A 22,821-nucleotide genomic window follows, 5' to 3' on the forward strand; every position below is an offset into this window, starting at 1 on the left:
AGAAGATTCCCTGAAGTCTGATACTGCCTTTTCCCAGGGGTCTCTACTTCCAGTTTGTATTGTGAAGCTTAGAGCAGAAGGAACTCCATTTTGTTGACCCAATGTTAAGCTTTCATTTAAGTATAACAAGGGCAAGTTTCCATTTAAGAGCTAAGCTTCTATCCCAACAATAAGGATGCAAGCCATATAAACCACCCTCGACATCTAGCCATGAAATAACATGATGTAACACCCGAGAAACACACTAGACAACAGCCAATCATCTTAGAGGTCAAGAATTTCTACTTATAGCCCTATATAACCTGGCTTGTGACCCCCCAGAGGGGTTCATCTCCTATGGGAGGTGACCCTGGCTGGTCAGTTTGTGGCTGGTCAGTTAGTTGGTTGATAGAATAAACCTTTGCTTTGCTTTATTTCAATTGTGGTTTCTGAGAGCAGAGCCAGAAATAACTCCTGAGTGTCCTGGGTGAGGGCCAAAAAGAATAAATATATAAATACATACAAATATTTCTTTTTTTTTGGTTTTGGGGCCACACCCGGTGGTGCTCAGGGGTTACTCCTGGCTGTCTGCTCAGAAATAGCTCCTGGCAGGCATGGGGAACCATATGGGACACTGGGATTCAAACCAACCACCTTTGGTCCTGGATCGGCTACTTGCAAGGCAAACGCCGCTGTGCTATCTCTCCAGGCCCATAAATACATATAAATATTTTTAAAAATAGTAAAGAACATCTGGGCCCAAGAAATATAATAGGGTGGGCACTTGCCTTTCACACAGCTGGCCTGGGTTCAATCCTTAGCATCCTATATAGTTCTCAGAGTCCACCAGGAGTGATTCCTGCATGCAGAGCCAGGTGTAAGCCCTGAGCATTGTCAGGTGCAACCCCAAAACAAAATAATTATATTACTACTAATAATAATATAGAACATTTGGGCTCCCCACCAACATGAAGTTGTTGTTAATTCACATTCATTTTCCCAGAGTGTCTCACCTTTTCTGGGGAGGGGGTCACAACCGGCACCGCTCAGGGGTTACTCCTGGCTCTATGCTCAGAAATGGCTCCTGGCAGGCTCGGGGGACCATATGGGATGCCGGGATTAGAACCACCATCCTTCTGCCTCTAAGGCAAATGCTTTACCATTGTGCTATCTCTCCAGCCACAGTCTCTCACCTTAAGGCCACACACACAGACACACAAAGGTCAGGAGATGTAGCACCCAAATGTCTCTGTTATCTGAGATCAGTCTACACTCACGGTGCCACAAATTTCTGGCCCTTGGAAAGTGGGGACAAAGCCAATGTGGGTACAAAGCCAATTTAGGGGGCATGGCTCAGTAGGTTAAGTGCAGACCTTGTATGCTGGAACCCCAGTTTCTAGCTCCAGCACCCCCAAGCAGCACCAACTCTGACCCAACAAATAGCATGTTCAAATGCACCATGCATGGTCAAGGGCTCATCTCTACACAGCCTTATAAAAGAGAGCCCAGGGAGATTCCATCTATATCAAGTCAGGCTCACGGGAAGTTTGGAAGAGTTCCAAGGTCTTGGGAGCACAAGGAAGTGCCAGGGACACCCCAAACTGGGAGATGCCTCTAAGTTCCCCCTAAACAAAAGAAAAATGTAATAGTAGGGGCAGTAGCAATAGCACAGCAGTAAGGCGTTTACCTTGCATGCGGCCAACACAGGACTGACCCCAGTTCAAATCCCTGCATCCCATTTGGTCCCCTGAGCCTGCCAGGAGTGACTTCTGAGCGCAGAGCAAGGAGTAACCCCTGAGAGCCACTGGGTGTGACCCCCCCCCCAAAAAAGCAAAAAAAATGTAATAGTAGAATGTAGGGGCTGTTCAGAAACAGCTCAAAGGGCTGAATGCAGACTTGGCAAGCAGGGATCTAGGTCCATCCCTGGCACCATATGGTCTCCTAACACTCCTAAGAGTGGCTTCCAAGCATTAAATTAGAAATAGCCTCGGAAAGTGGCCAGCAACAAGGGGCTTGAGAGTTCCTGATCCTCGGCACCAGAGCACTCAGGAGAGCCCTTTGGGGGTGGTAAATGGTGCCAGAAGGTGAGTCCGGCAAGGCCACCAGTGGCAGCATGCACAGCTACAGACAGCAGGGAGAACAAGGATGCAGGTCCTTGGGATGACAAAAAGCTCCAGTGCCAGATGCTACTGCTCAATAGGGGAAATCCACAGAGAGGCCAGGTTGTGGGCTCACGTACAAATGAAGTGCTAGAGGTGCATTCTGGACATTGGTCTTATCTCCACTGTCCACAGGCCAGAAACACAATGAGTGTGAACAGGTGCCCATAGCAGAGAAATGCAGGACCTGTGGTTAGTGGCAAGGGACAGGGTGCCCCATAGGGGATGCATGAGGAGGGCCCAGGGCCCAGGTAGGAAGGTGGGAGGAGGGCTTATTTAAAAGCTCCAGTAGACAGGCCCAAGGAGCAGCACCTTGGGGAGGGTGCTTGGCATGGCTGACTCGGGTTTGATCCCTATCATCCTATATGGTCCCCCAAGCCCCACCAGGAGTGGTCCTTGAGTGCCGAACCTAGAGTAAGGTTTCTTGTACTACATTAATATATTATCCAAGCAGCAGGTAAGGATCTGGCCTTGCAAGCCAGTGAAGCGGGTTCATTCTCGCACTGCATAGGGTTCCCTGAGCTCAAAGACAGAAGTAGGTTCCAGAACACCACTGGGTATGGCTCAAACCTATCTCCCCCAAAGGAAAAACTCCAGGAAATGAAAGAAATTCAAGTGGATTTAAGATAAGATTAGGGCCCAGAGATATGTACAGTGGGGAGAGCACTTGTCTTGCAGGCAGCCAACCTTAGGTTTGATCCCTGGCACCCCGTATGGTATCTCAAGCACTACCAGAAGTGGATTCCTGAATGCAGAGCCAGAAATAACTCCTTAGCATTGCTGGGTATGGCAGAAATAATAATTAATTAAAAAGCTTCCCAACTGAAAAAGAAACTCAAGGTCTGAATCACCCTACTGAATAGGAGAAAATATTTTCACACAACACTTCTTTTTTCTTTATTTTTATTTATTGATTAATTGATTGGTTGTTCGGCCACACCCACTGGTGCTGTGGGATAACACCTTATTTTACCTAAAACAAAGTTTATCCCTAATTTCTTTGTATCTGTTTGTTTACAACTTGGTTTCACCCAAAACAAAGATTGTCTTGTAAACCTGGGTGGGTTTACTGCCCCACCCGGGGGTTCTGGCAAGCAGCGCTCCATACTAGGGAGAAGACTACCAGACTATACGTGTTTCACCCTCAGCCTGGTCTGGATTATTTCTTGTGAGACCCTGATTCAGACTCATTCACCTGGAGCTGGAGATACAGTGCGTGGGGTGATTTTTACAGGTGCTCAGGGGTTACTCCTGACTCTGCAATCAGAAATTGCCCATGGCAGGCTGGGGGACCATTTGGTTGCTGGGTATTGAACCAGGTCCCTCCCAGGTCAGCCACATGCAAGGCAAACACTCTACTGCTATACTATTTCTCCAGCTCCTCACACAACACTTTTAACAAAGTGTTGCTATCCAAGATCTATAAAGCATTCACTATATGTACCCACAAAAAAACCAATGCACTCATCCAAATGGGGCAAGGAGAACAGACAGTTCTCCAATGAAGACATACAGATGGCCATGAGAAAGTGCTCATTGTTACTTATGATTAGATAAATGTAAATGAAGACAACCATGAGATACCATCTCATTCCAGTGAGAATGGAACATATAAAAATTCTGGAAATATCTAGTGTTGGCTGAGTTGTTGTGAGAAAGGAACCCACACCCACTGTTTGGTGAAAATGTCATTTAGTTCAACCTCTACGAAATGCAATATGGAGATTTCTCAAAAAAATAGGACTCCTGTAGGATCCAGCTATATCACTTGTTAGTATCTATCCCCCAAAAACAAAAATGGGATATTTAAACAACATAAGCTTATGTAGGTTCACTACCACACTGAGTGCAATAGCAAAATGTAGAAACAGTCTGAATGTGCAAGTCCAGATAATGGCTGAAGAAACTGTGGTATAAGGTGCCAATGGAATATGATGCAGCTCTGAGAAAGAACTAAATCATGAAACTTCCTGCAACATGAATGGAAATAGAGAAGATGCTGCTGAGTGAAGTGAGTCAAAGAGGCACAGGCACAGAACCATTTGTCAGGTGGGATGGACAGGTACACAGTAATCTAGCAATAAGGAGACAAAGACAGCACAACAGGGGAACAGATCTGCACGATGGAGTTGGGGTTGGGGTACCCTGATGATAGTGTGAAATTATGGTTGAAATTATGTGCATGAGAAACCATTAAGTATTGTAAGATCCCCAAAATTCCATTTCCAAAAACTCCAGGAGAGGTAGCAAGGGTCCCTCAAAACAAAGCAATATGACCCCCAGCTCTACCAAGATTGACATCCTAAGATGCAGTTTTCGGGGCCTAGCCCAGAGTGTCAGGGGCCACTGTCTTTCTGCACAACATTCCCAGTACTTAAAGCACATTTGAGGACCAGGGAGGCAGCTCTAAGGGCTCCCAAGTTTCATATCAGACATCACACGGTCCTCTGAGCAACTCCTTGCTGAGTATTTTGGGGACTGATCCCTGTACCCCATTGCAGTGCTCTTGATGAGAAGAGGCCTCACTTCTCAGACACCAAGCAGAGCTCTCGTTTCCAGGTTTTTATTCGCTGTTAAATTCTGCTATTTCTGTACATATATATAGATTCTTTTGTCTTTTGTCAAGGGCTCAAGCCCAGCAGGCAAAGCCAAGCATGTGGCCCGGCTGTGCTGGTCCCGGAACAGAGCATCACAGCTAATCGCTATCAAACCTAGAAAGCACCGCGAGACTGAGACAAGTGCCTACACACTAGTGGCATATGGGGAGACACTGAACGGTCAAGGTCACGTGTATTTACATTCCAGGGGCAAAAGGCCAAGGGGGCAGGCGGTGGTGGCTGGAAGGGGTCGGGGCAACATGGAGGCCACTTGGATGTTGTCTGGTGGGTACTGAAGGCAGCATGTGGACAGAGCTCCTGAAAGCCAGCCAAGGGCAGGTGGGCAGTGGGAGCATGGAGCAGGGTGCCCGTGCCCGCCTGCCCAGCGTCATCCCAGGTAGAGCAGAGGAGAAAGATGGTATGGACACTGAGTCTGTCCCAGCAGGCTGGGCCTCGGACACCCCTGCCCCTGGGAAGGCAGCACCTGATGAGTGGGTGACCCCCGAGCTGGAGCAAAGCGGTGCGCCCAAGAAGGGGTGCAGCTGGGTTTTGGCAATCAAGTGGGGCCGTAGAGTCAGCAAGGGTCCGAGGCACTGAGTTCTGCTCCCATGATGGGGGCAGAGGGCAGGCCGAGGCTGGGGGCAGACAGGGACAGGAGGGAGCCAGAGTGGGAGTGGGTACAGAGGCATCAGGATCAGAGAGGCTGGGCCACATCCCCCTGACCCACCTCAGGGGGTCTGCTACTCCAGCGCCCCAGCAGGATTAACAGGAGAGGCAGCCCCAGAGCTGTCATGGCCCCCTGCTGCCTCCTTCTCCTTCTTGCCACTATATTGGCCAATGAATGAACCATCCTCATTGAACTGCACATCCACACTGCCGCCGTAGTCAGCCAGGCTGTCATCGCTGCCCAGCGGCTTGATGTCACCATTGAGGGATGGCTGGCTGCTGCCGAAGCCTTTCTCCTCATTGTCACTAGGGGCCAGGGTAGGAGGGTGAGTGGGGAGAGGTTTAGAGATCTTGGAGAGAGGTTTAGAGATCTGGGCGGGAGCTCCCCTGCTTGTGTTTCTTTGCTGTTTTCATTTCAACTTTTGTTTCTCTTGCTTTGGGGTCACAATTGATGATGCTTAAGACTTATTCCCAGATCTGTGCTCAGAGGTCATTCTTGGCAGTGCTCAGGGGACACTCTGGAATTTGGGGGATCAAATATGATCCAGCAGTGCAAGTGAAGTGCAAGTTCAAGTGGCCTACATGCTGTACTATCATCATTCTAACACCCTACTTATAAGTTTGAATTTGGGGGGAAGGTCAGAGCCACAAGGTTCTCAGTCTCAACCCTGGGAGGGCCCCGAGTATCAGTGGGTATGCCTTACCTCTCCAAGGATCTGCCAGCCCAGGCAGCATAGGGGATCAGAAAGATTCAAATGAGCATGCGCAGGAAGGGCAGGGAACTCAGGCAGCTTGGGGAGCACACCCAATGCCGCCAGGCTCACCTGTACTCCCCAAATGTCTCATCCTTCATGGGCCGGGCCTCCGAGTCCACCTGCGTGTCTTCTTTGTCCTTCACTGCAAACAGACAGGGCCCAGGTTGCCTCCTACCCCTCCACAAGGATGCTTCGGCATAGCTCCTGCAGGCAGCCCTTCTGGGGGGTTTTGTTACCTGAGTACTTGCCGCCTTTGCTGCGCTTGATGAAGCAGAGGATGAGCAAGATGAGAAGCAGGAGAATGATGGCACACACGAAGCCGATGAACCAGCCCTTGGTGGCAAAGCCAGTTGGTGTGAGTGGCACGAGGCCTGCCGGAAGAGTACATGGAAGCTGAGATGGGGTGGTCAGGGCCTGGAGGCAGCTGTCTGCTAGCACACCCTGTGTCCCCGGGAATAGTAACACAAAGGACTGGAGCCCACCATTGCCCATAGAAGAAGGGGGCCCCATTCAGGTGCGTAGAGGAGCAGAAAGGGCACTGGGGGACTGACACTGAATGTCCTTCTCTGTCAGGACCCAAGGGGGACCCTGGTTCTGGGAAGAGGACAGAGGGGCTCAGCTCACTGGTGCCATTGGTTCTCACAGCCATCTTATGCAAAAGTTCACTCTCCTTGAACAGACGTATCTCATATTCAGTGTCAGGCTGCAGGTCCCACTGTGTGTATGACTTCTGGTTGTAGCTGACGGACTGCTCCGCCACCTTCTCCTTCTCATCTGACAGCCAGAGCCAGGGTTCAGGGCTGAGCAGCCAGTGGGTAGACGCCACTTTGACTGCACCAAGCTCCGCCCCTCACCCAGGCCCCATCCTAAAGACCACCTGTCCAGCCCTCTGTCTGCACCAGGCCCCAACCCTTTGACTACTCCACACCCCCAGCCCCTCCAAGCCTCATCACCCAAGTCCACTTGGATACTCACTCCCAACAGCTTTGAACAAGATTTTGAATGCGAAGTTGCACTGTCCCTCCTTGGGCACCCAGGAGACCACACTGTAATTCTCTCCTGCGATGGCCGAAATATTTCCAAAATCCAGGGTCCCTGGGAGGCAGAGAGGGTGTGAAGCTCCCAACTGCCAAGGCGTACCCTCTTGGGTTCGTGCCTAGCCAACTACTCACCAGACACGGCCATGGTGCCCCCCTCACGCTCGATGGCAATGCCGGCCCCCTCCCTTGTGGTGGCCTGCAGCTGAAAGCGGTAGCGCAGGTGAGGACTGAGGCTGGTGAGGTTTGTTTTATTAATGTTGGGGTCCTCCAGGGCCAAGGGCGGCACCTTCTTGCCCCCATCATCCACTGTGGGACAGGACAGGGGTTGGGGCTGCTGTCGTCAATGGCACCCCAGCTCCCCCCACCCCACCCCAAGGCTGGCCCACATACGAGGCTGGTAGGTGAGCAAGTAGCCAGTGAGCACCCCATTGTGATGGACAGGGGGCTTCCATTGCAGCTGCAGGCTGGTATTTGATAGGCACTCCAGATGCAGTGCTTCCGGCTGGCCTGGCACTGTGAGCACAGAAAAGCAGCAGAGCCTTCCCCCAGGCCCCTGGGCACAGGGGAAGTGAGCACAGTGACAGGGGTACAACCTACCTCCCTCGGGTGTCTGGAAGGTCTGTTCAGTGGCAGGCCCCAGGCCTCGGCCATTGAAGACCCGTAGCTCCAGGGAGTAGGAACTGTAGGGACGCAGGCCGCCCAGGGTGGCATTCGTGGTGTTGGCGGGCACCACCACATGGTCTCGGTGCGTGTGCCTCTTACTGAACCTCTGCTGACTGCCCACCCACCAGTATGTCACCTGTGGAGTGCACAAGGCCTCGTCCAATAGCAAGCCCAGGCCTTGTGCTCTCCCAGATCCCGGCAGCTTGACCCTCCAACCCCAGCCTCCATGCCGAGCTTACATTGTATCCCCGCAGGTGCCCCCTGACTGTTGCCGGTTCCACAGGCCACCATCTGACCAGCACAGTGCTGGAGTTCACAGTCTCAATGTCTTCCAGCTTTGGGCGTGCCTGAGGGTCTGTAAACAGCCAGCCATAGGGCTCAGGGCATGGGTGAGGCCGGCAGAGTTGAATGGAGGGGGATGGACGGGGCCCAACAGTATGTGAGTAGCAGTGCATGGACACAGTCTCAGGGACACTCCCAGGGAGCAAGTAATAAATACCCAAGGAGAAACCAGGAAAAAAACCTTTCAGTAGGGGGATAAAACTGACAGTTCTTGGGAGTGGCAGGGGTGCTGGGGGACCATGCAGTGACAGGGATCGACCTGGGCTCTTTCAAGCAAAGCACACACTTCCTGGTCATCCCAAGAAGATCTAGCCTGGGATGAAATTGAACGTCTGGTGATAATCATAAGGAATTATGGAGACAGACAAAAACCCCCGATGGAGGAAAAGCCCCAGGAGTGCCAACGAGAAGGACTAAAAATTATGTGCCAAGCCCGATACTCACAGTCCTCGCCTGAGTAGCCCACAGTAACCTGGGGCTCGGGACCCTTGCCCTGTCTGTTCACTGACTGCACCCTGATCTCGTAGGGCACAAAGGTGGAAGTGTTGGACACCACAAGGAATGGCTGGTCCACTGTCTGCTCCTCCCACGGCCCCCGAGAGCCCTGAAGACGCCACTGGACACGGTACTGTAGCTGAGGTGCATTCCACTCCGTCCACTTAAGAGGCTGGAAAGGCAACAGAAAAGCAGGTAGGCCCAGGGCACCCCTCCCAAACCCCTGGACACTGCATGGTGGGCATTCACCTGCCAAGTGATGATCATGTTGTCAGTCTGGTTTCCTTCACCCTTTACGCCCTTGGGGTTCTGCTGAGGGGCTGCAGAGGAAAGTGGTGGCACTATGATGCCTTGAGCTCCACAAGGCTAGAAACAATAATCTCGGTCTCCACCCACCCTTCGAGCACTGCAAAGCACCAGGCCAGCAACTCACCAGCCTCCGGTGTGAGCACAGTCTCATCAGAGTCTGGGCTGGGCTCGCCTGGGCCGTACTTGTTGATGGCAGTGACTCGGAAAGTGTAATGGATGTAGGGGGACAGATCGAAGGTGCCGAAGGTCTCATTCCCAGCTACTCTGCCCAGGTAGAGCCATTTCTCGGGCTCCTTTTCCTTGTCCTGGAACTCGACGTGATACTCTGTAGAGGCACGGAGTGAAGGAGCCGACAAGGACAGGGGGCATAGTCTGGCATTCCTCAAGGCCCCCCAATTCAGAAGTAGTCACAGAGCTAGGGCTGCAAGTAGGGGCAAGGAGCAGACATCTTACTTTCAATGGGCACATTGTGGTCATCTGCAGGGCTCCAGGTCAGCTGAACCTTGTTTTTATCCGCTAGGTTCCGGTCAACCACCTGGACTCGGGGCACTGGGCCTGGGCTCCCTGTGGGCCAGTAGAGGTCTGTTGCTTCCCCACCACCCAGCAGATGCCCCACTTTCCCCCTGGCCGGCCCCAGCTTGCCCTGTACGCACCCACCACCAGGAGCTCAGCCTGGCTCTCCACTGTGTCCAGCTTGGTGCTGGCCACACAGCTGTAGTTGCCTTGGTCACTGTAGTCCAGGTTATAGATAACCAGGTGCCCATCATATATGTGGTACCTGGGGGTAGTGCAGGGTTGTCTGAGGGCTCCAGCACCTCCTCCTTCCCTCCCCCTTAGTCAAGACTGGCCTCAGCCCCACCCCACACCGGCCCCCCGCCCAGATGGGGGCTGAGTTCGCACTTCTCTCTGTCCCCAGGGTCCTGCAGGTCACGGCCGGCCCCCCGCCAGGTGATCCGAGCTTGCAAGGATGGGTCAAAGGTGACATGGCACGAAAACGTGACTCTTGAGCCTTTTTTCTCAATGGCACTCCGGGGCCCCTGCGTGATTCGTGTGGCAGCTGAGAGTAGAGTTGGAAATGGTCACCCTGAGGCCTCTTGAGGCCCCAGAGATGCCCATCAGTGGGGCCCAACAGAATTCATGCTGACCTTTGACCTGCAGGTTAGCCACAATAGTCACATTGTTCTGGTCATTGGCTGCCTGACAGAAGTAGTGACCAGTGTCATTGATGTGCAGGTCACGGATGCCCAGGGTGCCATTGGCATAGGGGAAGAAGCGGTCATCCTGCAGCACGCTCTTGCCCTCCTGGTCCAGCCTAGCAGGGACAACCTGGACTCAGAGGGCACAGCACTGGCACCTGCCCACCCCAGCACTTCCCCAACTACCAAAGGCCACGTACCACTGGACACTGGGCACAGGGGCCCCAAAGGCTTTGCACAGCAAGTAGGTACTGCTGCCCTCTACCGCCAGGTATGTTTCGTTGTCTGCTGTCAGAATCTTGGTTGGCAGCTCTGGACAGGTTCAAGGGATAGGGGGAATTCAGGACCACAAGTGGGGCAATATGAGGCTCAGCGGGGCATTCCTAGCCCCAAGGACCTCTGGAATCTATGAGCCCACTGCCTTGGGTGCACCACATTGGGTCCCCATCGACAGTACCCCCCCTAATTTCCTGAGGCATCAAGGAGTCTGCAACACTCACGGACGACGTAGATGTATGCATTGGCCAGCAAGACCCCATGCGGATTGCGGGCCTCACACTGGGTCACCATGGAGTCGCTGGGTTGCAGGTTGCTCAGGACCAGGTTGCTGAGGGGCCCTTGCTGGATTTGGTACTTCTGGTTCTCAGCCAGCTCTGTTCAGGCAGCCAGCCCAGAGCAGTGAGCACCAGGGTGCCCCCATGCTCCCCACTCCCTATGCCGTGGCACTGGGTCCAGCTCACCATTGACAGGGATCCCGTTGATCCTCCAGGTGACCTGTGGCTGGGGCCGGCCTTGTACTTGGCAGTCCAGGCGGGCCGTTTCTCCTGGTGCGTACAGCTCATTTTGGGGCTTGCGCAGCCAATACGGAGCAGCTACATGACAGAAGCCGCCTGAGCCCTGCCTGCTGTATAGGCCCGGTAGAGCTCATAACCACTCCCAGCCCCTGGGCACATTACCCTCCACGACGACTTCGTAGTCATGCCGGGCACTCCCCAGGGAGTTCTCAGCCAGGCAACGGTATTTGCCATCATCTTCCTCACTCACGTTCAGTAGCTGCAGTGTCTTGTTGTGGTTCTGATAGATGACGCGGTCACTGGGCATAGAGCCGCTCAGCCGAAGCCACTTGATGCTGGGCGTGGGGCTGCCCGGAGCAGAGAGGGTGGTCAAGGCCATGGCTACCAGCCCTGCTAGCCCTCCATGCCCGGCCCAGGCTCACACTCACAAGCCCTCAGCAATGCACTCCAGGATGAGCGGCTGGCCCTGCAAGGCTACCACAGTGCTGCTGGAGTTGGTGGGAAAGAGAAGACGCGGCTTCCGATAGATCATGCTGTTGGCTAGAAGGACACAGAGCTGGGAAATAGGCCTGCCACACAACCCAACTTCACAGTGTCACCTTCCCTGAAAAGGGTTCTAGCTCCACTGACAGGACTGACTGACTGGGATGGGGCTGACTCACTGGACCTTTTTTATTTTGTTTTTAAGTTTTTGGTCACACTTTGAAATGCTCAGGGGTTACTTCTGGCTTTTCACTCAGGGATCATTCCTGGTAGTGCTCAGGATGCATAGGGGGTGCTGGGAATTGAACCCAGGTTGGTCATATGCAAGGCAAAACCCTCCCCGCTGTCCTGTCTCTCTAGCCCTGAACTTACTGGCCTTGACTCGAAGGTCAATGGGTTCCTTCTGAATGATGGTGCGGGTGCCAGGGAAGTGCGCATGGCAGATATAATCCAAGTGGTTGTCTGATGTGAGCACGTTGGCGAAGTACAGGTTGCCATTCTGACCCATGGTCACACGCTCATCCTGTTTGATGTGCAAGATCTCTGTGGGGGACAAGACAGGAGAGCAGGCTGTGGGCCCCCCCCTGTCTGGGAAGACCTATCCGCCCCAACTGCTGCCCCTTGAGGGCTACCCACTGCTATTCATCCAGTAGATGCGAAGTGGCTCTGCGCTGGGTGGTGGGTGGCAAGGCAGAACTACTGACTCGCCTTCCTCTACCTCAATGGGCTTCACTGTCTCCTTGGGCCACTTGGGGGCACCTGGAAGGGACAGATCCAGTGAGGGGAAAGGGAATGGAGAGGGAGAACAGCACAGGTCAGGCTATGCAGGGAGGTGAGGGGTAGTGTGGGGGAGGAGCGCATAGAGGGAGGTGCAGCGCCTTCCATCACCCTGACATGGCACCATGGCAACCGTTCCCAAGGCAACCGTGGGAGGGGTCCTGGGAGGGCAGAATGGGCGGAAACCCCTGGGAAAGGGCGACACAGATAAAGCCAGGGCAGAGGCAAGAGTTGATCAATGAGGGAGCAGAAGAGAGATGACTGGCAGAGGGACATGGAGGGGGGGCACACCCATAGCAGAGCCCAGACTCTCACTAGGCCCCTTACCCTCGGCCATAAGCCTCATCTCCTGGGACATGGCAGTGCCCAATTTGTTGCTGGCAAAGCAGCGATAGGTGCCCTGGAACCTCTGTGCAAAATTGCTGTTGTTGCCCGTGATGGTGAAGGATCCCGAGTGGGGTGCTTGGTGCACTGTGACCCCCACTTCCTCCTGGGGTTTGAAGTGGACACCATCCCGAGTCCAGCGAAACCTGGGGGCACAGAGGGACCTGGAGGCACAAGCCCGGCCATGACGGGAGGGTGGGGCAAGCTGCACGGTGTGGGCCACTCACTGAACTTGAGGTGTCCCTCGGGCCTCACACTTGAGGCTGATTTCATCAGTGGGAAAGACCACCATGCGCCGTGGAGACTCAGCCGTGATCACAGGCGGCTCCATCACTATAGACAAGGCAGGGAGGGGCATCAGGCTCAGTCCGACACTCCTGAGCAATGGGATGGGGGGCACAAAATAGCAAGACCCCCAGGCAGTTTGGACAGGACACAGGAGCAAATGTGGAGACAACCACAACAGAGACAGAAAAAAGGATGACAGATCAGTCCACACCCTTTCCAGGGTCCCCTCAGAAACAGGAGGCAGAGAAGGTGGCCATGTAGGAGCCCTTTGTGAGAAGGTGGGAGGCCAAATCTAATCTAGTGCCCCTTCCCTCCTCTCTCCCACACTTACCGTGGTGCCCTTTATCTGGATCCGGCAGCAAGGGTAAGAAGGAAGGGGCTGAGGCTCAGGGAGCACAGGCAGACTCCCAGGAAGGGTAGGGTGGGACAGAGCTGGAGGCATGGGCTAATCTGGAGCTGTGAGGATCATGGTCATTCTCCAGGACACAGAGCCAGGGTGGCAGGGCCACAGTGCCCCGGGGTGGGAGAGGGCGGCTGCTGTCCTCCCCACCCCACCCCACCCTACCCCCTGCCTGATTCTGCTGCCTAATCCAATTAGCACAACTCCTCTTTTTTCAATTAGTGGCTAGTGGTGCATCCTTCAGTTCAGCAGTCCCTCCCTATAATCCCTCCCCTGACTGCTGAGTTTCCCGCCTGGCTGCCACCACTCTTTTTTGGTTGTTGTTTTGCTTTAAGGCCACACCCGACGATGCTCAGGGGTTACTCCTGGCTCTGCTCTCAGGAATCACTCCTGGTGGCGCTCAGACCATGTGGGATGTTGGAGATTGACCCAAGCAGGTTCTACCTGCTGTATGGTCTCTCCGCACCCCTACCCTTCTCCTTTTTACCGTCATCCTATCCTCCCAGAATGCACCAAACTCCCCCAAACAGAAGAGTCAGGAAGGGCACGGGCTACATCCCAAGACTAGGCCAGATAAGGGAGAGGCAGAGTGCGAGGGCCAAGGTGGAATATCCCAGTGTTAGGGCCACAGGAGAGAGGTAGAGAGCTCTGGAGACCCTGCAGAGAAAGTCCTGAACTGAGGAGTTTCTGGAACCCTGAGGCCAGAGGCAAAACAGAAACAGGGTCCCAGGATGAAGGATTAGACTAAAGGGGGTGGCTGCAGGAAGTGGAGGCTCCCTTAGAGATAAGTCCACACTGCTTCTTTCGGGGCTCAGGAAATGCAGGCAGGTTCCAGACCTCTACCTCACCCTTCCTCGCCCCCAAATTCTCTTGCCCTGCAGAAATACCCACTGATACCACTTAGGATGAGTCATTGGTTGGAGCCTGAGGGCAGGAGAGGAGGAGACCAAGGTATCTGCTGTGTGGCGTGAATGAGCACCAACCCCGACGGCCAGTCCACACCACACTAGCTGTCTGTGGGATCCCTGTGTGGCCTGTACCTCCATGGGATTCCGCCTTTCCCCTCGTGCACCCCATGAACCCAGAGCTGTGCCCCTGGAGAGACAGTCAGTGGGCAGAGGCCCAGTTTCCATCATCAGAACAGCATGATTCCCTGAACCCTGCCAGGAGCAATCCCCACATAGAGAGCCAGGGGCAGCCCCTGAGCACTACTGAGTGTGGCCTAAGAACATCCCCCAAGTCCTGGTTAATCCCCATCCCATTCCTAGCAGCCCACCTTCCCCAATATCTATTGGTGATCCTGGACTTCTCCAGGTCCAGCTCAGAGACAGGATATGGGGAGAGGGTGATGGGATCCAGATGGGAGGAACCGGTTCTGACCCCCATGCCCCCATCTCCCCCCGAGAGTCACAGGCACTGGATTTCTATCTATCTCTTCTTTTTGGTTTGGCTTTGGGTCCACTCTGGCAGTGCTCAGGACTTATTCCTGACTCTGCACTCAGAATCACACGGGGACCATATGAGGTGATGGGGATAAAACCCGGGTCATCTTCATCTAGGTTTCTATCTCTTGCTTGCATTCAGGAGAAAACATCAGAGTAATATTCTCAGACACACTTAACATCTGCTGTAATCACATGGCAACAGTTTTCCACAACCCTCCACACCCTGGCCAAAAAGCCAGGGTGTGTGGTGTGAATGAACACCATGCCTGATGTCCACATCACCCTTGCCAGTGACTTACCAGTTCCCATCAGAGACTACAGGACACCCAAATTCTAACACATGTGCACACGCCCAAATCCCTCCATATATGCATGCACCCAAATTCTAACATACGCGCACACCCCCAAATCCCTCCATAATGCACATGCCTAAATGACATCCTACACACCATGAGTTACACATCAGTCACCACACAAGCTCTGTTCACACCTGCGCTACTACCCAGCCCCACCCACCAGCCCCAGCAAAGCCCTACAAGCTGCAAAGGCTCGGTTACAGTTGAAGTTTGGCCACACTTCTTGGATGGCGTAACCCCAATCAGAAAGGAATCGCCACCGAGATCCCAGTGTCAGGACGAGCCAGCAGGGATGTATGTGTGTGTGTGTGTGTGTGTGTGTGTGTGTGTGTGTGTGTGTGTGTGTGTGTGTGTGTGTGTGTGTGTGTGTTTGTCGCCGGCTACACCCCTGGGAGAGGAGGCTGCTGCTGTCCTGGGTGCTGAAACCTAGCGGCTGCCTAGCTCTGTCCCCGGTGCTGACGCCCTCCCTGGCTTGCAGCCTGTTCCCTCCAGGGGCACCTCCCTGCCGCTCGGGGGTCCAGAGAAAGGAGAGGGCAGAGGAGAAAGGGAAGCATGTCCCTTCGAGCTACTCACATTCCTCGGGGATCTGGATGAGCAGGCAGGGGCTGCACAGGAGCAGAGGCCACAGCGCCCGCAGCGCCACGGCCATCTTCTCGACACAGCCGGCCAGGCTCTGTTAAGTGAGACGGCAGCGGGGGGCGGAGGTGGGTGGGGGCACTGGAAGAGGCAGGGGCAGGGCGGGGAAGGACAGATGACAGAAGGGCCAGCGTGAGTGGCGAACATCTGGGAGAGCCGGATCCTGGCCCCACCCCTGGCCCCGCCCCTGCTACCCTCCTCCCACTTTGGCGTTGGGGTGGAGAGAGCAGGAAAGGGGCCTCAGGAAGCCTTTCATCCCCTCCCTCCACCAGCTGCTTCTCAGGCACCAACTTGTTGCCCCAATGAGCTCCCCTGGGAGTGCCACCCGACACTCGGAGTGTGCCAACCCCATGTGTGCCAAACTATGCCAACAAGCTGGTGCCTGCTGGCCTGAGGGACCATGTGTGGTCATGTTCTTCAGCATCTTTTCTTGGAAGAGAACACCTCTGGAAGAATCCTGGGCGGGGCTGACAGCCACCCGAAGCCAGTGTGTGATGCCTGGGTGCACTCCCATGTGGTCTGGTCTTCCTGATTTCCTTTTTTGTTTTTTTTTTAGCTTTTGGGGGGGTCACACCTGGCATTACTCAAAGCTCACTCCATCTCTGCATTCAAGGATCATTCCTAAAGGTGCTCAGGCTACCATATAGGGTCCTGGGCATCAAACCCAGGTCAGGCATGTGTAAGGCAAGTCAATTGCCCTCCCCACTGGACTATCTCTCCAGTTCCTTCCTTCCTTGGTTCTTCCAGTTTGGGGGCCACACCCATTGGTTCTCAGAGCTTATCTTGCCTCTACACTCTGATCTCAGAGTGTACTGGTAGGGCTCTGGGGACTATTCACAGTACTGGGGATCAAACCTGGATTGGTCGTGTGCAAGACAAGTGCCAAACCCCTTAGAGGAATCCTGGCACAGACTCATGACCGTGGCTTTCACAGTCAACTCTCTCTGGGCCCATTGGGCTCAAAGGAGCCAAATGTGCAGGTGGGCAGGAAGAGGCCTACAAAGACAACATTTCACAAGAGTAAGACAAGAGGGAAGGAGGAGGGCCGGGTAGGTGGCGCTGGAGGTAAGGTGTCTGCCTTGCAAGCGCTAGCCAAGGAACGGACCGCGGTTCGATCCCCCGGCGTCCCATATGGTCCCCCCAAGCCAGGGGCGATTTCTGAGCACATAGCCAGGAGTAACCCCTGAGCGTCAAACGGGTGTGGCCCAAAAACCAAAAAAAAAAAAAAAAAAAAAAAAGAGGGAAGGAGGAGACTCCTCTCAGCTGTTTCTCTGACACCATGAGGGCTACCATACTATGACTGTAGCCCTCCCTTCCTTCCAGATGCTTCAGGTCAGGGTTCAAGGCAGGCTCAGAAGCAGTCTTGTTCTGGGGCTGATGCCTCTGTGTCTCATTTCTGGGTCTTTCCTGTCATCAGGACTGACAATTGTTCATAATCCATAGACAAGGAGGGAGGAGGGACTCGCAACCCTAGGCAGCACCAACAACTAAGAGGGGCCCACCCTGATGTTTAGACTGGTCTTGTGTGAGGTCACCAAAGAGGACTGGCATTGGACTGTCATTGGGGAGGCTGAACAATGGAGAGGAGGGTGGGGCAATCTGGGACCCTCACACCTGGAGGGGAAGGAGAGAAGCACCAACTTGGGTCAAGATGGCATGGAAGGATGTCTGCTGGTATCTCCCCTGGCCACACCCTGCCTCTCCATAACACCTGGCTGTGGAAGCAGTGAGAAACTGAGATCACAGGGCTGGGGATCCAATGACTCCGAGGACAGGGAGGGAAGCGCTCCCGGACCATGTGCCCATGTGCCAGGGAGGCATGCCAGCTGCCAGAGGATTGGTTCCAAGTGGAGGCTCCTGGAAAGGCTTTGGCTTGGGCTCCCTCTTGCTCTACTGGTTTCCCTTCAACCAACAGCACCCAGTCTTGCACTTGGCCTTTCCTGAAGGCCACTCAGCTTAAACCCTGGCCAGAGCAAGCAGACAGGCTGGAGCCAGAAGTTCCCCCACTGCTGGGTCTCATCTGTCTCCCCACTGCTTGGAACCCCCACACCTCCAGGGGAAAGGGAGGGAGACTCACAAGCTGGTGTACAGATGGAGCCAAGGCCACGTCTGCTAGGGGGGCTGGGGCAGGAGGAGGGGTGACAGACAGGGCAAAAAAAAGAGGCAGATGAACTGGGGGAGGGCAGAGAACCGAGACAAAGACTCACAGGCTGTGATCTTCAGAAAGAGACCCGGACAGAGGAGAAATGGGGACACAGGTCAAGCAACCCAGAAGAAGCTCATGAGAAATGGCGAGAGCAAGGAGAGCGGGGCGTGAAAGCATGTCTCAGACCCTCCTGGGGGACACCAGGTGGGGTTCAGTGAGGGAGCGGAGCCGAGTTGGAGCAGGGGACTTGGGGGACCCAGAGGTCAGCCTCAAAGAGTCAAAGGGAGAAGGCGCCAGAAGCTGTGATTAAGGCCTGAAACAAAGCCAGGACCAGCGGGGAGGGGAGCAAAAGGAAACGGGATGGCCCTGAGCAAGGCAGCGGGCGTCTTTGCAAGGGCGGGAGGACCCCAGTGGGAAGCCCAGATTGAGCGGGTTGTGCCAGACAAAGGCAGGGCGCTCCTGAGCAGGTGGGTCATATTCAGCCTCCTCTGTTCCCCCAACACGCATTGCCAAACCCACCCTGACTTCCTAGGGTGTCCATGCCACCACCCTCGGCTCTTCCCAGCTGGTTGAAAGGCCCCTGGAGAACCAAGGCGCTCAGAGCGGGCTGACACCTACACCTCAATTCTGGGTTCCTTTAAGCGCCTCGTTGCCCTGCCCCCCAGGCTGCAGCTGGAGGGTTTCCTTGGAGACTAAGGGCGGGGCCGCGCCTGGAGGGTGCAGCAGAGAAGGCAGCGTGGCATAGGGTCATGCACTGACACGCGGGACCCCCACAGGTACGGAGCACCGAAAGACTTCAAGATTGCTGCTTCGCCCAGGCGCTCCCTCCTTGCCCCCCCAGACTGCCGTCTCCATGACAACCAGGGCTCACCTGTAATGGACCATTCTGGAGGAGGAAGGGGCGGGACCACAGTTAACCCTTCGCGGAAGAGCCAGAAGGGAGGAAGATTAGGTCCCCCACTTTTGGAAGGCAGTTGTGGCGACTATAGTGAGGAAATGGCCAGCCATCGGGTCAAATCGCCTCAGGGACCAGGTGCAGCCCCCAAAGGTCCTATGCCCTGTGAAAGCCTGTTTTTCAGGCAGATTACAAATGCAGGGATGGGGCAGGAGGAAGAAGCTGGGATCAGGCTAAGAATGAGGCTGCCACACCCCACAGGAAGTGCCACCCAGAACTTATCCAGGGAGGCCCACCTGGCTGGCCCATCTGTGCTGTTCAGGCCAAAGATACGGCTGACTTCCTTCAGGTTGTACAATAGGAAACTTAGGTCCAGGGTTAAAGCAGCCAGGATTCATCACCCTAGAGTGACACCTGAGGAAACTGAGGCTCATGACCACAAGGTTGGCCACACAAATTTAAAACAGGGCAGCAATCGAAGTAAAATGTATCTTGGGGGGCCGGAGAGATAGCATGGAGGTAAGGCGTTTGCCTCTCATGCAAAAGGTCATCGGTTCGAATCCCGGCGTCCCATATGGTCCCCCGTGCTCACCAGGAGCGACTTCTGAGCATGGAGCCAGGAGTAACTCCTGAGCACTGCCGGGTGAGACCCAAAAACCAAAAAAAAAAAAAAAAAAAATGTATCTTGGAATTGAAGGGCCTTTGAGTGTCAGGTTGGGGAGTTGACAGGAGCAAACAGGAGAGGCAGGGCAGGCAGGAGGCTGCAGGGATTGCCACAGCTGTGGGGGGCAGGGAGCCTGGAAATGATCCAGACAGGGTGAAAGAGCAGAGGGGAAGCTTGGGGGTGGATAATGGGGCCTCTGTGCTTCTCAGGGCCTCGGCATTCCTAAGACATGAACTCCTGAAACAGGAAGGGAGGACCAGGGAGGGGCCAGAGAGCACCCCCTTTCTGCAGGCCAGCTGAGACCACAACCAGCCCCTCCCTTTCCTGGCACAGGCCCTGCTGGTCACAAGGTGGCATATGAGCATGGTGGCCAGAGACACACCCCCAGGCTAAGGAAAGGGGGTTCCTAAGGATCCCACCACGGGACTGACTCAAGAGGCACAGGTCATCAGGCCGACCCTTTGGCCCTGAGCAGCAATACCAGAGGGCCCCAGTGAAAGGCAAGTGAGTGGGAGAACCAGGACAGGTTCAGTAAATGCCTAAGCAGGACTGAAGCCCCACCACAGTGGGGAGAGTGCTGGCCTTACAGTCAACCAGGGTTTGATCTCCAGCATCCTATATGGCCCTTTGAGCACCACCAGGAGTAATCCATGATTTCAGAGCCAGGAGGAATCCCTGAGCACCACCAGGTTCCCCCCCAAAAAATTCCTAAGGCCTGAGTTGGGGGTCACTGGACAAAGAGCCATCTGGAAAGATCAGTAGGCCAGACCTTCCTTTTCCCTGTGTTTTGGAAGCCAGGACTAAACAGTGCTAACCCCACCCCAACCCACACCCTTCTATAGGCTCTGTGAGGCCTGGCTGAGCTGGCTAGCAGCAGAGAGGTTGTAGGGGGCTTACCCCAGGCTAAGTATCAGAGCTCTGTGCTCAGTTCTGGTGCCATGATGAAGGCGTGTGGAATGGGCAGGGGAGGGGAGAGATGAAAGGTTCCAGAACAGACAAAAGAGGAAGAGATGGAGCCATCACCTGCAGGGTGGGGCAAGAAGAAGTGGGGAGAGGAGAGAGCCACACCCACCAAACTCCTAGGGAGCAGCAAGAGGGATGGGGGTGTGGGGGTAGGGAGTAGGGGGTAGGGGGTGAGGTTGTGAGAGGAAGGAAGGCATCTGAACCAGAGGAGGCGCATTGTCTGCAGCAGAGGCAAAAGGGGGGCTCCCCTGCCAACAGGGCCCCGGCAGGACACCCCTGGACATGAACTCAGATTCATCCCACTCAAAGCTTTCAACCCTGAGCCCAGAAATGGGGCCGGGTAGCTCTTGTGGCCCCTCTGCCCAACTAAAGGCACTGTGCTGCTGGCCCCAACCACTGGTCACACTGCCTGGAAGAATGTCCCAGAGGTATTTTGGGGGGGAGGTTCTGGAGCAGGCTGAGACAAGGTGCAGAGGGAGGGTCCCGAGGTCAGTGGAAGACCTGACAGACCACTGCATCTTCTTCCAGGAAAGTCACAAAGGAGACAAAAAAGGCAATTCTGCCCCAGGGGGTCCCAAGGGAGGGCCCTGCTCAGGCATCCTGGGGGAACCTAGCCTTGCCCAAGCAGGTACAGGACAGAGAGCAGATACCTGGCTCAGAGGTCACTAGCCGCTCTGTCCAGTAGCCTGGGCCTCAACTCTGGAGCCAGTGCAGGGCCCCTGTGGAGCACACAGCCCAGAGCAGTGCAGGGAGACTGAGGCTGGCAGTGCTGGCCGGGATTCTGGGATCAGCTCGGCAGTTGGCCTTAATTTCTTTTGTTCTTTTCTGTGTGCTCTAAGATGCTGTGTGGGCTGGGGACCAGGAGCTGCACAACACCACCCCTAACCATTCCGGAGGAGGGTCCCAGACTTGGCTAATGATGCCACACAGTATTGCTCAGGGGTTGTGCCCAGGCGCTGTCCCCTGCCTACATGTAGGCTCTTGCCCCCATCCCCCAGTCATTGTACTGGGGCCAACGAAAGGGCATTTGATGGGCAAAGACAGCCTGGGCTTCACTGACAGTGAGGGCATGTGAGTCAGCACACGGCACCAGGTGGCCCATGCCACTGCCCTGGAAGGCAATGACAGGTCCCCCCCTTGGGGCCAGCAGAGACCTGACACAGATGGGTGGGGCTCCTGGTCACCTTCCAAGGTGCAGCCACTAGAAACCAAGAGACCACCCCCCTAATATATATTAGCAATGAGGATGAGAATCTGTGGCGCTGGGAGCCAGAGAGATAGTACAGTGGGTAGGGCATTTGCTTTGCACACACCTAGCCTGGTTTGAGCCCTGAGCCCCAAGCCCTGCAAGAAGTGACCCCTGAGCACAGAGCCAGGGGGAAATGCCTTGTGTGACCCAAACCAACGCTGAGAAAATCTTTGGTGTTTCCCGTAGCCTAGCAGACCATGGTCTCACCCATGTCTGCAGAAACAGAAGCTGGAATGTAGTGGGGCGGCAGCGAGAGCCCCTTGGTCTGGGAGGTAAGCAGGTTGGGGCATAAAAGGGGGGAGAACAAAGCACTCCCCGAACCCCGCCCACAGCACCCATCCCTATTCTCCGTGCTGCTCCCAATGCGGGGGGGGGCACCTGGCCCGATGCCTCCCACCAGTCTGGGGGTCCACAGATAATCAGCCGTCCTCAGGAAGACGGGTGGCCACGCCCAGAGCCACACCTTACTCGGCCAGTGATGGGGGACACTAGATCCCGCTGAGCTCCCATTCTCATATGAACCCAAGGGATGGGTCAACTCGACATCGCCCCCTCCCCGCGCGCTCAGCCCCTGCCTGACACCAAACGCCCCTTACCTGCTCAGCCTCCAGCTTCCTCCACCCAGTCCCCGCCCCGCGCTCCCCTCAGCTCCCCAGGTCCGCTTCTGGGCGCCCGACTGGGTGGGGCTCCCGCCACCCCGCCCGAGACCGCTGGCCCGGTTGGATGCTGCATCTCCCAGGCCTCTGGGGCGGGCGGCGGCGCTGCGGGGACGCGCGAGGGTGGCTGCCGCGGCCGGACCGATCTGCGGGGCTGCGGGTCTTACCTGCGCTGCGGCCACCGCTCAGGCTCCGCGCACGCCGGCCTTGGACCTGCCGCCCAGCGCGTCTGCGATGCGGCGGCGGCGGCGGCGGGGCGGGGCGGGGCGGGTTCCGCGCAGGAGCGGGGGAGGGTTGGGGGAGGGGCGCTGAGCTCACCTCCCAACCCCAACAAGGGGGCTGCCCGCTCCTGCCGCGGGAGGGGACTCAAGGCGAGGGCCCCGGAGCCGGCTCTGGAACGGGGAGACGGGAGGGCACTGAGCGGACAGCGCCAGTGGGGATAAGCCTCCTTCAGACAGCCTCCCCTCACCTAGGGCTCTCCCCG

The 22,821-nt window shown here is 55.5% G+C and overlaps 1 protein-coding gene across 2 annotated transcripts; it reads right to left on the reverse strand.

Annotated features, from left to right (window-relative positions):
- Window positions 1–4,685: 4,685 nt before the first annotated feature.
- On the reverse strand, window positions 4,686–22,587 carry L1CAM (L1 cell adhesion molecule). Of its 2 annotated transcripts, XM_049767474.1 has the most exons (28): window positions 22,505–22,587; window positions 15,702–15,845; window positions 13,259–13,273; window positions 12,867–12,972; window positions 12,583–12,785; window positions 12,115–12,237; window positions 11,851–12,021; window positions 11,424–11,535; window positions 11,158–11,342; window positions 10,942–11,073; window positions 10,702–10,854; window positions 10,402–10,513; window positions 10,151–10,317; window positions 9,906–10,062; window positions 9,659–9,783; window positions 9,459–9,569; window positions 9,130–9,330; window positions 8,946–9,016; window positions 8,646–8,868; window positions 8,099–8,214; window positions 7,794–7,995; window positions 7,587–7,709; window positions 7,329–7,502; window positions 7,132–7,251; window positions 6,781–6,930; window positions 6,393–6,527; window positions 6,226–6,298; window positions 4,686–5,707 (listed from the first exon to the last, which is right to left on the reverse strand). In XM_049767474.1, the coding sequence occupies exons 2-28, from the start codon at window positions 15,775–15,777 to the stop codon at window positions 5,476–5,478; spliced, it is 3,768 nt and encodes a 1,255-aa protein (XP_049623431.1). In that variant the 5' UTR covers window positions 15,778–15,845; window positions 22,505–22,587; the 3' UTR covers window positions 4,686–5,475. The 2 variants fall into 2 exon arrangements, with proteins under 2 accessions (XP_049623431.1, XP_049623430.1); XM_049767473.1 differs by lacking the exons at window positions 15,702–15,845; window positions 22,505–22,587 and having other exon boundaries at window positions 5,581–6,117; window positions 13,259–13,436.
- Between the last annotated feature and the right edge of the window lie 234 nt (window positions 22,588–22,821).

The sequence above is a fragment of the Suncus etruscus genome, chromosome X (assembly GCF_024139225.1).
Source record: "Suncus etruscus isolate mSunEtr1 chromosome X, mSunEtr1.pri.cur, whole genome shotgun sequence".
Lineage (NCBI taxonomy): Eukaryota > Metazoa > Chordata > Mammalia > Eulipotyphla > Soricidae > Suncus > Suncus etruscus.